Source organism: Bolinopsis microptera, chromosome 13, assembly GCF_026151205.1.
Source record: "Bolinopsis microptera isolate Bmic1 chromosome 13, MBARI_Bmic_1.0, whole genome shotgun sequence".
In the NCBI taxonomy this organism is placed as follows: domain Eukaryota; kingdom Metazoa; phylum Ctenophora; class Tentaculata; order Lobata; family Bolinopsidae; genus Bolinopsis; species Bolinopsis microptera.
Genome location: NC_087084.1, coordinates 16,203,153 through 16,217,167, shown reverse-complemented (window position 1 = coordinate 16,217,167; position 14,015 = coordinate 16,203,153). Strand labels below are relative to the sequence as shown.

The 14,015-nt window shown below is 36.9% G+C and overlaps 1 protein-coding gene across 1 annotated transcript in view; it reads left to right on the top strand.

Annotated features, from left to right (window-relative positions):
- The window catches only part of LOC134825497 (ATP-dependent translocase ABCB1-like), an 86,581-nt gene that overhangs the window by 67,592 nt on the left and 4,974 nt on the right, over window positions 1-14,015 (top strand). Inside the window, exons 10-24 of the mRNA XM_063837711.1 lie at window positions 2,513-2,633; window positions 2,833-2,948; window positions 3,073-3,276; window positions 3,533-3,782; window positions 3,942-4,039; window positions 5,546-5,602; window positions 6,432-6,503; window positions 6,703-6,793; window positions 6,970-7,040; window positions 7,418-7,546; window positions 7,795-7,872; window positions 8,114-8,204; window positions 9,088-9,213; window positions 9,343-9,514; window positions 9,638-9,793. Of these exons, the coding sequence (XP_063693781.1) occupies window positions 2,513-2,633; window positions 2,833-2,948; window positions 3,073-3,276; window positions 3,533-3,782; window positions 3,942-4,039; window positions 5,546-5,602; window positions 6,432-6,503; window positions 6,703-6,793; window positions 6,970-7,040; window positions 7,418-7,546; window positions 7,795-7,872; window positions 8,114-8,204; window positions 9,088-9,213; window positions 9,343-9,514; window positions 9,638-9,793 (1,832 nt within the window). The remainder of the gene's footprint in view (window positions 1-2,512; window positions 2,634-2,832; window positions 2,949-3,072; window positions 3,277-3,532; window positions 3,783-3,941; window positions 4,040-5,545; window positions 5,603-6,431; window positions 6,504-6,702; window positions 6,794-6,969; window positions 7,041-7,417; window positions 7,547-7,794; window positions 7,873-8,113; window positions 8,205-9,087; window positions 9,214-9,342; window positions 9,515-9,637; window positions 9,794-14,015) is intronic.

The following is a 14,015-nucleotide window of genomic DNA, read 5'->3' as shown; positions in this document are numbered from 1 at the left end:
GAGGTTTAATGATGATATGGAATTTGAATTCTATATAAATTTACACTATGTGGTTGGGGCATTTTGCATAGTAAATATGGTTACTACTCATATATATCATATTATTTGATTGGTATTCGATTTCTGATTATTTCTTAGGAATATGATTATTATATCTCAATTTGGCTTTAGGTAGGGTGCCCCGCTAAAAGAACTGGATTCTTCCAGGAAGCATCCCGTGCACAGACCTTGGTCTACATATATATTAAATTATTAACCATTCATTCTGTATGTGCACGAAAATTTATTTCAATCAAAAAACGTGCATAACACCCGTACTTAGTAGCATATTCATCCAGTTATCTATACTATAATTTAAACTTGACGAAATTTCCCCGGCAACGGGGACATAGAAGAAAAAACACCGAAAATCGACCTCAAAATGACCCTCTGGTGATGCCAAACCCAGCTCGCAAATGGAGTTGAAACCTCGCCATGTTTAGCAGGGTTGTAGAAAAAGGATAGGAATAGGCTATAGCATTCTTAGAATTTTGATTTAGGCTTTAGATTTTTTATAATTAACGTCGGAAGTGAGGTAAAATAACCGTTAGAATAATGTCGTTATTTTAGCAAAGGTTTACTGCGCTGTTGCGTAGCAACGATAAAAATGCACGTGCGCGAGCAAGAACATTTTAACTACGCGCGTTGTTATGCTGTATGCTACGTCATAATTTCAAAACTAGCTCACATTTACTTATATTCATAACTTTGGTTGTGATTGGTATTTTTTGATGCGGTAAAAAGTATCGTTTTGGGAATCCAAATACTAACTAAGCCACATCTTCTGAAGGCTATCTGGATATTGGTGTACCTCAAGGATCCATTTTAGGACCGCTACTGTTCATATTGTATACCAGAGATCTTGAAGAAATTGTCACAAAATATGGTTTCTCGATACATTTGTATGCAGATGACACACAGGTGTACTTTACTTTTGATGTTCACAGTTCTAATCCTGATTTAACAGCTGTGAAAAATTGCTTTCTGGAGATAAAGCAATGGATGACAGTTAACTTCCTAAAACTGAATGACGAAAAAACAGAGTTCATTGATATAGGACCATATGTCAGCCCAATCCAGACAATGGATTTAGGAGACCTCTCAATCTGCCCTGTTAGCAAAGCCAAGAACCTGGGATTCCTTTTCGATCACCAAATGAATCTGGACTCTCAAATAAATGCTGTCTCCAAAGTATGTTATTTGAATCAAAGGGACTTAGCAAGAATCGGTTCGAAGCTTTCCCATGACCTAAAAGTTCAGTTAGTTCACTCCAATATCCTCTGTTTCATAGACTACTGCAACTCAGTCTATTATGGAATAACAGAAAAGAATCTTCATAAGCTACAAAAGATACAGAACAATGCTGCTAGATTTATCTTTGGTCTTTACGGAAAAAAGATACGTGAACCTATCATGCCTTACCTCAAAAAGCTCCACTTTCTGCCTGTTCGGTTCAGAATTAAGTTCAAAATATCACTTCTGGTCTTCAAGTGTCTTAATAACATAGCCCCTCAGTACTTACAAGGACACGTCAATCTAAGGGAAGTACGAAGACAAAGTTCCAGACTAGATGATGACTTTTATTTGTTGAAAGTTCCTCCTGCTCCTCATTTCAGACGAACAGATGCTGCATTTATGTTTTGTGGACCAAAAATTTGGAATGAATTACCCTACTCAGTGAGATCATTATCATCAGTAGAATGTTTTAAAAATGCCCTAAAGACGTTTTATTTCCAACTAGCTTTTGATAATATTTCTAATATTTGTCCATAATGTCTGAACTGATATGAAAGTGCATAATTTTGGTAACTTCATACAAATATTTGTTCATAAAATCTGAACTGTTTAAAAAGTCCATAATCTTGCTATTTCAACACTAAGTCTCGCTTGAATGACTTTAATGTACATCTTTGTTGGGTATATTTTAATGTCGAAGCGTGTAATAAATGTTAGAATTTATTTATTTATTTATAATAACGCTGTCGCCATTGTTAGATAAATTCCATTATGTCTACAGTATAACAGAGCTAATGATGAAGAGAAATTAAAACATAACTGATTTTTAAAATTTCCTCGAACAAAGCTTTCGACTAGCGGGTTTCTAGTAGAAGATATCTTTGAGGTATAAGTCTACTCTATTAAACATTATACAGTATACACGCGATAGTTTCTTGCTGAAAAGACTGCACAGTGAACCGCAACTTTTTATGTAACTAATAGTCAACAGATATAATCAGCCCTGGGACAGCAAATTTACACTATGATTTACACTAAATACGCACGAACAAAATCAGAAATTTACGTAACAACTTGCGGTTGGACACATACACGGCGAAAGAGTCAAGACTTATTATTTTTATGTATAAGACGTATACAGTATACTATCTTCTTTTTGGTTCGACAGAAGATACGATTTACTGTGACCAAGTTCTGATACAAAGTTAAATGTGAGATTATGTCAAATAATTGTCAGGAATCTAAAATAAACTACGAGGAAGACCGGGGAATGATTCCCCCGTCATGCGCTGGGAAGATTGAGTTTAAGAATGTCGATTTCTGCTACCCTTCAAGGAAAGATGTTCAAATCATGAAAGGTTTGGCACAAAATGTTGTTTTAAAAATACAACTTTTTGATAGAAATGGAGTGAATTACATTACTTCTATGAAATGTTGCGAAACTAAAATCTAAATCCAAGCTCTTAACGAATGTTGTGAAAGTACAATAATGCTCAGTGAGAGAGTGTTATTGATGAAGGAGTGAGAGAAAGTGTATAATTCTCGTCACTTACTCAGGGTTCAATTTAACACTGGTGACGGGTGAAACACACGCTCTGGTAGGACCCAGTGGTTGTGGTAAAAGCACCGCTGTCGGGCTCATCGAGAGGTTCTATGACGCTGATCAAGGAGAGGTATTACAACATGATCAAGAAATGTATTTAAAAAAACACTTAAACTTGCTCCTCCCTTTGAGTAAGCACAGATTGACCACCAACTCACCAACACTGAACTGATTGATTACTCCCTTCATCCCAGGTATCACTGGACGGAGTGAACATTAAAGATCTCAACCTACAGTGGTTGCGTAATCAGATCGGTCTGGTTGGCCAGGAGCCACTTTTATTTGCTACTACTATCGAGGAGAACATCAGATATGGCAGGGGTGACGTCACTCAGGCACAGATTGAGGAGGCTTGTAAGAAAGCTTTCGCTCACGATTTCATTATGGAACTGCCAAATGTAAGTTTACTTTTATCTACATAAATTATTTCTTTGGGACTGTAGCTGCTGCAAAGTTTCCCCTATTATGTCCTCAGCCCTGGCATCCAAAAAAGTATCATTTTGATTTAGATCAACGTAAAACTTTCGGGTAAAGCAGTGTTAATAACCGATTTAGTCTTAGATCAAGTATGTACTAGTAACTAAGTTCTAAAAGTCTGTTTTAAAACTTATCACAAACATGTACTGATTGTACTCTTATCTTCACTCTTATCAGAAATACCAAACTCTATGTGGAGATCGCGGATCCAAATTGTCTGGGGGTCAGAAACAGCGTGTTGCCATTGCACGTGCTCTGGTGCGCAACCCTAAGATACTGCTCCTGGACGAGGCGACGAGCGCGCTGGATAACAAGAGCGAGGATGTTGTACAGCGGGCACTGGATGTCGCTGCGGAGGGCAGAACTACTCTCATCATCGCTCACCGGCTCTCTACTATCATCAACGCTAACACCATCTCTGCTATTGGTATTTTTTTATTATATTTTTATAATTTTATTTTACTTTCTCAGAGAAGTTAATTCGTTAGTTTTACATCAGTGGCTAACGAATCATATTTTAACCAAGTATTTAACCCCGAACCCTCTGCTCCTTTACTAAGGTCTAAGTGTTTAATTATAATTTCAGGAGAAAACAAGTGCAAAGCAGAGGAAGGAACGCACGAGGAATTGTTAGCAAAGGAGGGACTTTATCACACTCTTGTCATGTACCAGCAACAAGTCCAGGTATAGTAAACTTGCCGAGCATGTATATCTGAACAGCGTTACAGTTTCTCCAGGCCATAATAATATGATGAATTTAGTTAAATATCAGTCTCCATCGGAAAAATGGGCGATTAGGTTTGGCCTCTAGATGGCCACTATACGGCCTCTATACGGACTCTATATGGCCTTTATACGGCCTCTATACGGCCTTTATACGGCCACTATACGGCCTCTGTACGGCCACTATTATACGGCCTCTATACGGTCTTTATACGGCCATTATAAACGACCGCGGCCACACAAAACATCTAATCTATGGCCTTTATACGGCCACTATACGGCCTCTGTACGGCCACTATTATACGGCCTCTATACGGTCTTTATACGGTCATTATAAACGGCCACACAAAACATCTAATCTATGGCCTTTATACGGCCACTATACGGCCTCTGTACGGCCACTATTATACGGCCTCTATACGGTCTTTATACGGCCATTATAAACGGCCACACAAAACATCTAATCTATGGCCTCCATACGGCCTCTATACGGCCTCTATAAGTTAAAAACTTCGCATATAATCACATTATTAGCCACGATAATTTGTGTACATTTAATTTTCTAAAAAATGGTCCCAATTATTGGGGAATGTTCATTGTTTAATGTCCATGCATGCTGAGAATTTACTAAATCAAATTTCAGTTCAAAGAAATGTTTATGTTATTCAAATGACTATAATACTATAGCTGCACTGATTGATATGTACATGTGTTTCTCATAATTATAAATCTTCTAAAATTGGGGTTTGAGTCATATTGCCACATTGATCAATTACAATTATATTGAAATAATTAATCTAGCAAGCTGGACATCAAGCAAACAAATAGGTCAAATGATGAACTTTAAGACATATGACATGCTGTATTGGCTATAATTCATCATTTAAAATATAGTCACATACTGGTCACATACTGGTCACATACCGGTCACATACTGGTCACATACTGGTCACATACTGGTCACATACTAGTCACATACTGGTCACATACTGGCCACATACTGGCCATTCAAATGGTACTCACATACATATTTTAGTAAATTTTTACCACATGGTTGTGTTACAAAAGCTGTGCTGTTAAACTAAGTAAAGTTAAACTAAGTAGAGTTAAACTAAGTAAAGTTAAACTAAGTAAAGTTAAACTAAGTAGAGTTAAACTAAGTAGAGTTAAACTAAGTAGAGTTAAACTAAGTAAAGTTTTTTTATTTGGCAGAAAGTTCATGCTGGTTTTATATTCACAAGCTTTCTGATATTACAATAATTGTACGAGGTTAAGATTGGCTAATTTTACTGTTAAGTAAAGTTCAACATCAACAAGCAAGTTACCGCCTATTTTTCTGTCAGTCTGGATTAAAATGTAAAAGCTCTAACTTCTTAACTGAAACTGTAAGTATGCTAATTGCTACAAAAAGCGCAGCAAGTTTCACGCTGTATCAGTAATATCTCATAACAAAACGCATTATCTCAGAACGAAGGTGGAGAAGAGCTACCAGCCCTACCCAGCATTGAGGACGTCCAGAGAAAGGTATGTGGACTGTATATTTAAAAAATACTTACAGTAACTTACAGCTTTACAGTACAATGACATTCAATGACTTACAATTACTAAAATAATTGTAAAAATAACTTTCAATCGCCTGCAATAACTACTATGCAACTTTCAGTAACTTATAGTACAATAAATTACAATTGCTTACAATTATAGTCAACAGTACCGCAGCAAACAATTTCTCCTGTTTTTTTATAACATTTAATTACCATACACTCAACACTGTCATTACTGGTACCTGAAATCCCTTTATCACTAATTTGTACACTAATCAGTATGCCCGCTACTCCAGAATTGTATTGTTTATCATTATGTCGCGTGGAGCAACTGTTATGAGAAGGTTACAACAATTTCTCACCATAGCAACCTGGCAACTCTAAACTTGGAACACGGTCCTCCATCACGTGCAAACTAATAATAAATACGGAACGCGCGACACAAAATAACGTGTCGCAAACTTCCACCCTTTCTATTCACTGTGACATAAAAGACGCGCAAGACTATTGTACAATCATGGTTAAAAGATTACATTAGATCTTGGCAGTGAAAATAGAAGTGGATTGTGCAAAATGAGTCCTACTCTTTGCTTCTATCCTGGGAACCCTATATCCTGGGAATCCTCTTTGGGACGCAGATTCAATGGTGCAGATCCACTTTGCCATATCAAGAGGCACTTATTCTCACAGCGTCCTTTCATTTCATACACTCTTTTGATCCATTTCTATCTTTTATAGGCTATATTACTATTAGTTGTTTTTAAAAACTCCAGCTTCTGTTCCCGACAAATGATCAGGAAACATTGCAGGCTTCAGTAAAACGAATGGTGTCCGAGAAATCAATTCAACAGGCTGTATCTGAGAAGGAGAAAAAACTCGAGGTGAGATATTGTTAATTGATTTTAAAGCGAAAATTTGATAAAATCTACTTTAAAATTTAATTTCATAGAGTTTCATCTCATGTAAACATTTTTATTTTTAATTTTACCCAAACATTTATTACTTACTTTAAAATATCAGAACTTTTTGATTTTACCAAAACATTCTTGCAATTTTTGCACATTCTTGCAATTTTATCAGGTAGTAATTGAAGATGGTCCACAAGAGATGGCAAGCTTCCTTGAGATAATGCAGGAGAACAATCCGTACGAGAACGCGTGCATCGTCGTGGGTATGCCAGCTTTTCATATTTTATCTAAATTCTCATTGGAAATGTCAGAAGAAGATTTGTTTGATGTGTCACATGAACGTATGTTTTATGCTACACCTTGTTATTAAAAATTCTGATATTTTAAAGAAGTCATGAAATTAATGATGGTTAAATTCTAACTGGATGATTTTCTTCAGGTGCTTTTGGTGCTGCCGCTAACGGTGCAACCATGCCAGTCTTCGCAGTCCTCTTTGCGGAAGTTATTCAGGTTAACATTATCTTTTTAAATTTCTTAATTTCTACTGTTTGTTTAACATTTATTCTAGATTATAGATATTATCAGTTTACCCTTGGCCGAGTTATCGCACCGGGTCTGGATCTAATGAGTCTAGTGAATCAATCCAGATTGAATAGTTGATCATTGAATTTACCTGCAACGTAGATAAGAAGAAGTGCGACTACATCCCACGCTATGATATTCTAATGGATGTTACGCTATATTAGCGACAAGAGAAACGCCACTTTTGGACGTAAGGAGAGTTCTCACTCCTGGACTCCTCAAACTACATTATATTAGTATTTAAAGTATGGGGTACAATATACATTATTATACATTGTTATATCCTAACATATTTAACCTCTTAGGCCCTGGCTTCAGTGTTACCACCGGATCCAGAAAACGAAGACTACAAACCTGACTACAGCAAAACTGACAAGTGGTCTTTATTCTTTGTAATTGTCGCCCTTGTGGCTGGTCTTGCCAACTTTTTACAGGTATGTAGGATTTTGTATGTATCTCAGTTTCAAATCTTTTGATTACAGTTTAAATAGGAATATGTTCAAGCTTTTTATGTAACTGCTGTGTTTTCAGATAAGTTCGGCAACAAAAATAAAACAAATTATTATGGTTTTGAATCTGGAAATTATCGTTAATATGACAACCTGAACCCTTATGAATTTTTTCAAGTTGTAACCGGTTCCCTACTGCCATTGTGATTTAAAACTGTGCACCATTATTTCAGATTCATTTCATGAGCCTCAGTGGTTTAAGCTTCACAACGAGAATGCGACGGAAAGCTTTCAAAGCTCTACTCCGAAAGGTAGGTTCCTTTTAGGTTCCTTTGTAGGTTCCTTTTTAGGTTCCTTTTATTTGTGAAAACCTTTTTCCCGGCGGAAGTACTTGACACGTGCTATTTTGAAATACCCGACAAAGTAGAAAATTCTCAAAATTTAAATAGGTTTAATCAAAGTATCGTGCGGTTATAATAAAAAAGCATCCAATTCCCTTGAATTAAATTTGAAGTTTTGTGCGGATATGATATAAACGCCTCTATTTTCCAGAACATGGGTTACTTTGACCTACCAGAGAACTCGATTGGAGCACTTACTACTCGCTTATCAGAAGATGCAGCTGCTATCAAAGGGGCTACTGGTTTGTTTTCTAGTTAATACATTTAGCTAGTTACCAGGCTTGTTGCTTATAAACCAGCTTTTATTTAGATGAATTGTGGGTCACAGTTTATACTAAAATCAGGTCCTGTTCTGCACCGGATAGCAGGGATCGACCGGGGACGAAATTTAGCCGGGGCCGGGGCCGGGACCAAGTTGAATCAGCCGGGGCTGGGATTAACCGGGATTTTGAAATGTTGCCAAGGCCGGGGCCGGGATCGGCTAAAATATGCCGGGGCCGGGGCCGGGATTTTTTAATCTAATTTTGAAAATTTTTGAAAGTTTCCGGAAACTCGTATCAATCTGAGCTAGCTTCAAGGTCAACCTAGAAGGCAGCTACACAATGTTTAAGTATAATTACACCAAACGCTGTTTACATTACTTTATTACTACTATGAGTTGGCGTTATTTCACTGCCAAATATCCTCCTACTCCTTTTACCGCCACTCTCTATTACTTGCCCGGGCAACCTCGAACTTGTTTAATCAACATTAATATTTTACATTCTTTGTAAATTCAAAGTTGAAATTTTCTGAAACTGGAATGATGTTAAGTCCTCGTATTTATATTTTTCACTCGATCTCATGTTACCGAAAATTTTGTGTTTAATTTAAGTCTAAAAATCAAGATAAATTCTGATAATCTATCGGTTTAAATTGAGGCAGAAAATACGAGAAATCCCGGCAAAAATTGACAAAAACAGCCGGGACCGGGGCCGGGATTGGGGGCCGGGGCCGGGATTTTGAAAATTATTTTGCCGGGGCCGGGGCCGGGGAAAAAACACAAATCCCGGCCGTATCCGGGGCCGGGGCCGGGATCCCGGTCGATCACTGCCGGATAGTTGAAATTCTTTAAATTTCCCTCAGGAGTTAGGATTGGTACGATATTACAAAACTTAGTTGGATTGGGAGTTGGTATTGGGATAGCCTTCTCTGCAAGTTGGCGTCTTTCTTTGCTCACTCTCGCTTGCATACCTTTTGTAGCTGCTGCAGGTAATAATTGTATTATATCATCTTCGTTATTGTAAAGTCATTTATCATTCATCCCAGAGAAATTTTCCCAACAAATGGATAACAAAAAGGCGCTGACCCCTTCCCCTCCACATTACTTTGTTTTTCCAGGGAGTGTCCAAATGATGCAACTGACTGGAACTATGAAAACCATGACAAGGCTTTACGAACAAGCTGGCCAAGTTGCTGCTGAAGCTGTTGAAAACATGAGGACTGTTTCTTCGCTGTGTATCGAGCCACTGTTCTTAAAGAAATACGCTGACTCCCTTAAACAACCTTCCCAGTAAGTTTGGATAACTTAAATACTATTTCGTGTCAGTTCTGTACAATGTTACTTTTTCAAAAAGAAGATATTTCATACATTCCGATTGCCAAATAAGCAAATAATAAGAATTGTAAATCTCAGGAAGTTTAAGAAGCAAGCTCATTTGACAGGAATATCCATGGGGCTGGCTGAAGCGGTCATATTCTTCACCTATGCTGCTGTATTTACGTATGGCAACTATCTCATGAATCTACCAGTTTGTCACAGTGGTAAACTGACTTTTACTCAGCTCATGAAGTAAGTTCATAATTAGGTCTGTTCAATTAACATGCATATGTTTTTGTATTTATGTTTTTTTTAATTCAAATTTTACAGTGATATGATGTTGGAAGTATAAAGGTATAAGGTAGATAGAGAACAAACAAAAAATATATATGGGGAGCAAAGAGATTAGGCTAGACTGTTCTTTCACTATCCAATAAACATTTCCATAGATGCTTAGTGACCTCAGATTTGAAAAGACTAGTAGACACAATCTGTAACAATTCTGACTTAACTTAGGTAAAATTGATGACACAATTTTTTATTAAATACTTTTCAAATTTTACAGAGTACAGCAATAGATGAATATAAAATAGAATCGTTCAAAATATCGCCCCCATCTGTAAAATATGATGGGCACCCAAACACGGTAAACACATAGTGAACTATGTCCGCAGTAACTTGGACCCATTACATCGAATTAATCTAAATCCAAAAATTTATGAAAAACTATTTAATAACAAACAAATCCATGGTGAATAACTGTGGATATATAGAGTCAAAATTGGTATTTCAATACGTCAAATTCCAGATACATTAGATACAGGTCTGAAATGGTCATTAATGTGTGAGAAGGTGTGCAGGTGAAGTGTGATATGATGTTGAAAGTATAGGAAGGTAGATTTTAAAAAAATTAATAAAACAAAAATAATAATAATATGGGGAGCAAAGAGACTAGGCTAGACTGTTGTTTCAATATCCAATAAACATTTTCATAGATGCTTAGTGACCTCAGCTTTGAAAAGACTAGTAGACACAATCTGTCTTACCTGTAAAGGGAGTCCATTCCACAGTATATGGGTTCTGTAGAAAAATGATTTTGCCAGTGGGCTATTTGAGGTACATGTGGTGTGTGAATTCTGACTTAACTTAGGTAAAATTGATGACACAATAGACAGACTGTCGAGGTGGCAACGTCTTAGTCGAGAAGTGCCCTGATATAAAGAGAGATAGTGAGGCAGCGATACAGGAATTAAATAATTAAGAACTTTGTGGAAAAAAATAAGATCATTCAAGTCAAACTTTTGAGACAAAGGGAGACATTATTCCGTAGACAAAAGCAAGGAATGCGGATGGTTATGCCAGGATATGTAAATTACTTTTACAAAGACGGCAAATTGCCAGCTCACACCAGAGAAGCATTCTGCAAATTTGAGATTTTGACAATACACGGCATCATCGTAAAGAATGCGCTTACATTAATGCACCGCATGAAGCACTTTCCTAACACAGTACCTGTATCAATTAGAAATTTGTTTCCAGATAACATACCCACGCATGGTTCAAATCATGAGAACAGTAGCGAATGGCTAGATACGTACAATAACCGATGTTTCAAAGCATCCATCTTTTTTAAAGGACCTTTACTAGCTCTAACAGACACCAACAAGAACATCACGTCCCTACCTAGCTTATTTTCAATAAATATTTACAAATCGAACGCAAAACGCGTGCTTCTTGAGCAACAGTCAACACTAGCTAACTCAGAGGACAGCTGGCCAGCATTTCTGCTACACAACGTACCTGGTTTGAGGAAGTCCAATAGATGAGGGATGATTGAGTAATACAGCGACCAATAATCGCTAAATCATGACATCATATCATAACATAACATAACATAGGACGACAGCAAACACACAATAAACGAGCAGTAATAAACAACGTTCGCTTAATGGACTGACATATTTCAGCATATTTTTCACTGCCAAAGCGCTGATAACAGCAAGCCTTACCCCACTCCGCGCGGCTTTTTAATGCACTAAATCTTAAAGATAATTCTCGCGATAAAATTTTCATCGTCACGCTTGAAAATTTCTAGAAATTAGAATAGCCGTATATTATAACAAACTATAGCAAGCAGAATTAAAAGATAAAAGGTTCTGGGACTTGAGTGGTACAAATAAAATGAAAGGCATGCTAATCATGCTCACGTACTGTAATGTGTCGAGAGTTTTTTTAATTTTTACTATTTGACAAAATAATTGATCTTTTTAGTGTGAGTGTGATTTCAACTTTGAGTTTGAAAATATTTTGAAACGACTTTCGATATTATTGATTATTATATTTAATAAACTGTCTCAAAGCCCTTAGAGGTGGCTCTATACGGGTCTTTACAACAACGGAGAATGTCGACAAGCTTGCACTTTTTGACATATTGCTCAGGTGGATAACTGCGGCCCTCTTCAGACAGAATCCATTTAATAGCTCTCTTTTGGAGACTTTCTAATTTATCACTAAGTGATTTATTACAAGGGCGCCAGATTATGGAACAATTTTCGAATTGGCTACGAACCAGGGAGAGGTAAAGTGCCCGGCGACGTTTCTGATCAATGACAATATGGCCATCTCTTCTGACCATACCAAGTTGTTGGCAGGCCTTAGTATAAATTCTGTCGCACTGACTATTCCAACTTAGCTTAGGAGTAACATCGACTCCAAGATCTTTTTCTAACTCTACATACACAAGAGGAGAGCCATCACGATTATATGCGAATGGAGGAGATAAAGAAGGTTTTCCTGAAACAATAAGCACTTTACATTTTGCTGGATGGAATCGCATTTTGTTTCTTAGTGCCCAGTCAGAGAGATAGTCTATATCCATTTGTAAATTAGTATTATCAGAAGATGAATGTATTTTACGCCAGATTTTTGTATCATCGGCATACAAAACAATATCAGTATTATCCGAAAGGCCAAGAGGAATATCATTGATAAACAATACAAAAAGTAAGGGACCAAGAATAGAGCCCTGGGGGACACCAGAATTAACTGAGAGGGTAGATGACATCTCATTACCAATAACCACTCTTTGGTAACGGCCTTGAAGGTAATTGGTAAGAAATTTGAGAAGTGTACCATCAATGTTATATAAGGTCTTTAGCTTATGAAGAAGGATATCATGATTTACAGAATCAAATGCCTTAGCAAAATCAAAATATACAACATGATTGATAATGTTTTCGTTAAGAGACAATGCCAGGCTATCACAAAAGTCAACCATATTGGTTGTGCATGACTTGTGCTCTAGAAAACCATGCTGCCTGGGATCAAGAAGGGTACTTGTCAAAGAAAGCAGTTTACGTTTAACAATGCGCTCAAAAACTTTCATGACTAAACAAGTAAGGGATATTGGTCTATAGTTTTCAACCTCACTTTTCTTACCTTTCTTAAATATTGGGACAACATTTGCAAGTTTCCATTCTTGTGGAATGTAGCCGCTGTTGTAAGATCCACGAAAAATGCATGTTAGAGGGTAAGCTAAACCTACGGAACAATTTTTGAGAATTTTACCGTGTATGCCATCTGGTCCCTGGGCTTTATTTGAATTAATATTTGAAAGAAGCTTACGAACATCCCGATGATCGAAGTCAATATCAAAATCAACATCATTGACATAGGAGATGTCAGTGTCATAAAGTGAAGGATCCGAAAACTGGTTATAAAAGAAAGAATTGAAAAGTTCAGCTTGAGCTTTGGGTTTGAACCGAAGCTGTCCAGAATAACTAACACAATTAGGAATACGGCAGGAGTTAGATTTATACTTAACATGTGACCAAAACTTCTTAGTTATAAGCGCTGGATCATCACTATTGAAAAGATTGTCTCTTATTTTGGCTGATGAAAGCCTCTTAAAATCTTTACGGCTAGTAACAAACTTTAACTCATCAGAAATAGAACCAGAAATTTTAAATTTAGCTCTGAGTCTATCTTTTTTACGGCATGAAGAAAAAAGTTCACTATCGAACCACGGGGGTTGAAACTCTGATTTAATAGTTACTTTAGGAATATGTATATCAACTAAATTCATAATGCAGTCTTTAACTAACTTCCAAGACGAATCAGGATCTAGGCATTCTAGGACTTGCCAATTAATCGAGCATAATTCACGATTAATCATGTCCCAGTTTGCTTTCTTATAATTATAGATTTTACGTTTAGGAGTTTTCTTGCGGGAAAAGGAGCTTTTAATTGAAAAAGTGACAGGAAAATGATCAGATTTGCACACGGAATGAGGATCACAGACATTCAAGTTATCGATTGTGTTATCATAATTACTGAGAAGAATGTCTAATGTATTACCACTTTTATGGGTGGGTGATGTGATCAACTGGGAGAGAGAAAGATCACTGAAAGAATCTATGAAGGATTGCTCAATAGGTACGGTACTGGATGAAGATAGCCAGTCTGTATGGGGGAG